The following is a 1,667-nucleotide window of genomic DNA, read 5'->3' as shown; positions in this document are numbered from 1 at the left end:
ACTGCCAATGTCATTGTGCGAGTTGCATAAGAGCTCTCATGTAAAATACTCAGTGCAATGCCTGGATACAGTAGATGCTCAGTAAAGGCTCTTATTCATACGACTATTTTGTTCTCATTGTTGTTAACTGGTGTCTGAGTGGTCCCAACTCACAGCGACCCCACACAACCCACGCACATGGAATGGAACACCGCCAGCTTCTGCACCACCCCGATTGCTGGTAGATTGGACCACCAGGATCCATACATTTTTTCGTGGCTGATTTTCAAAAGTAGGTTGTCAGGCCTTTCTTCCTAGTCTGCCTGAGTCTGGAAGCCCTGCTGGACCCTGTTCGGCATCCCAGCAGCATGCAAGCTTCGCGTGAGGTGCCTTGGCAGGGAATGGAGCCCGGGTCTCCCTCATGGGAGGCGAGAATTACAGCCCTGAGCCCCCACTGGCCCCATGATTGTGCTGCTTGAGCTCAGACTCTGCATGGGGCGCAGAGCTAAGGAGGTCTCAGAAGGCAAGCACCTTGTCTGGGCCACGTTGTGTCCCCGGCACCCCACACAGAGGCAGAGCAGCTGTGCACAGCCTGGCCACCTGCATCACCCCCATCTTGCTTAGATGCCCGGGTCGTTTCCGCACCCAAGAGCTTTGGAGCATTTCCAATGTGGCCTCGCACCAGGGGCTGGGGGAGGGCGATCAGCCGTTTCAGTGTGCTTCCCCCGGCCACACGGCTTCCAGTGCTGAAGTCAGGACAGTCCCAGGCAAACTGGGACGAATTGGTCCCATCTGGGCTGGGGAGAAAGAGCCCTGGTGGAGCAGCTGTTTAAGTGCTCAGCTGCCGACCAAAAGGTCAGCAGTTTGAACTTACCAGCCTCTCAGTGGGAGAAGGTTGTGGCTGGCAGTCTATTTCTACAAAGATGGCAGCTTTGGAAACCCTATGGGGCAGTTCTACTCTGTCCTTTAGGGTCACTATGAGTCAGAATTGATTCGACAGCAGTGGGTTTGGTTTGGATTTGGGCTGGAGAGACAGCCAGGACCGAATCCCACAGTCATCACCTTCAGGAATGTTTCCCTAATTACCCACCGGTAGTCATGTCTGCTCCTCTGGAGTGTAAGACCCTGCTGGGCAGAGACTGGCTTTTTTGTGGTCATTGCCATGTTTCCAAAACCTATCCTAGGTGCCCAAGCCTTGGCTGCATGAACAACGCATCAGTGGATGGATGCCAACACTCCTGGCTGAAGCTACCAGCAAACCGAGGCTCAGGGAGGTAAACCACTCAAGCAAGATTCCCCAGTGAGGATGTGGACGAGCCAGGGTTTAAACCCCAGCTGGTGACATGCCTCTGTCCCCAGGCCTCCCGTGTGCCTGGCTGCCCGGCCGCACCCCTCACCGTGTTGTAGAACTCAGCTACCAGCTCCGAGTACACGAAGTTGCTCTCACACCAGTCCACCTCGGAGCTCTGGTACGCAAAGATGCTGGGCATCCTGGCCACTGCCCGCCTCCCGCTGGCTGCATCTGGCAGACAGGAGCAGGTGAGCCTGGGAGCACTAGGCCCAGGAGTGGCAGGCGGGGAGAGGCCGGCTCGGTGCCCCGCGGCAGGCAAGAGGAAAAACCTGCTGGGCTGCTCGGAGGTTGCGGCAGGGCTGCCTGGCTGTGCGGTGGTGGGTGGCAGCCCTGGGCA

The 1,667-nt window shown here is 57.1% G+C and overlaps 1 protein-coding gene across 1 annotated transcript in view; it reads right to left on the bottom strand.

Moving 5' to 3' along the window:
• Nucleotides 1–1,469, bottom strand: part of ACER1 (alkaline ceramidase 1) — a 33,315-nt gene extending 31,846 nt beyond the window's left edge. The window contains exon 1 of the mRNA XM_007954491.1: nt 1,377–1,469. Coding sequence (XP_007952682.1) covers nt 1,377–1,469 — 93 coding nt within the window. The remainder of the gene's footprint in view (nt 1–1,376) is intronic.
• Nucleotides 1,470–1,667: the final 198 nt, after the last annotated feature.

Source organism: Orycteropus afer, unplaced genomic scaffold, assembly GCF_000298275.1.
Source record: "Orycteropus afer afer isolate SDZICR_OR568_19922 unplaced genomic scaffold, OryAfe1.0 scaffold00461, whole genome shotgun sequence".
NCBI lineage: Eukaryota > Metazoa > Chordata > Mammalia > Tubulidentata > Orycteropodidae > Orycteropus > Orycteropus afer.
Note: the sequence above shows the minus strand (reverse complement) of the source record. Positions and strands in the feature narration are given on the sequence as shown.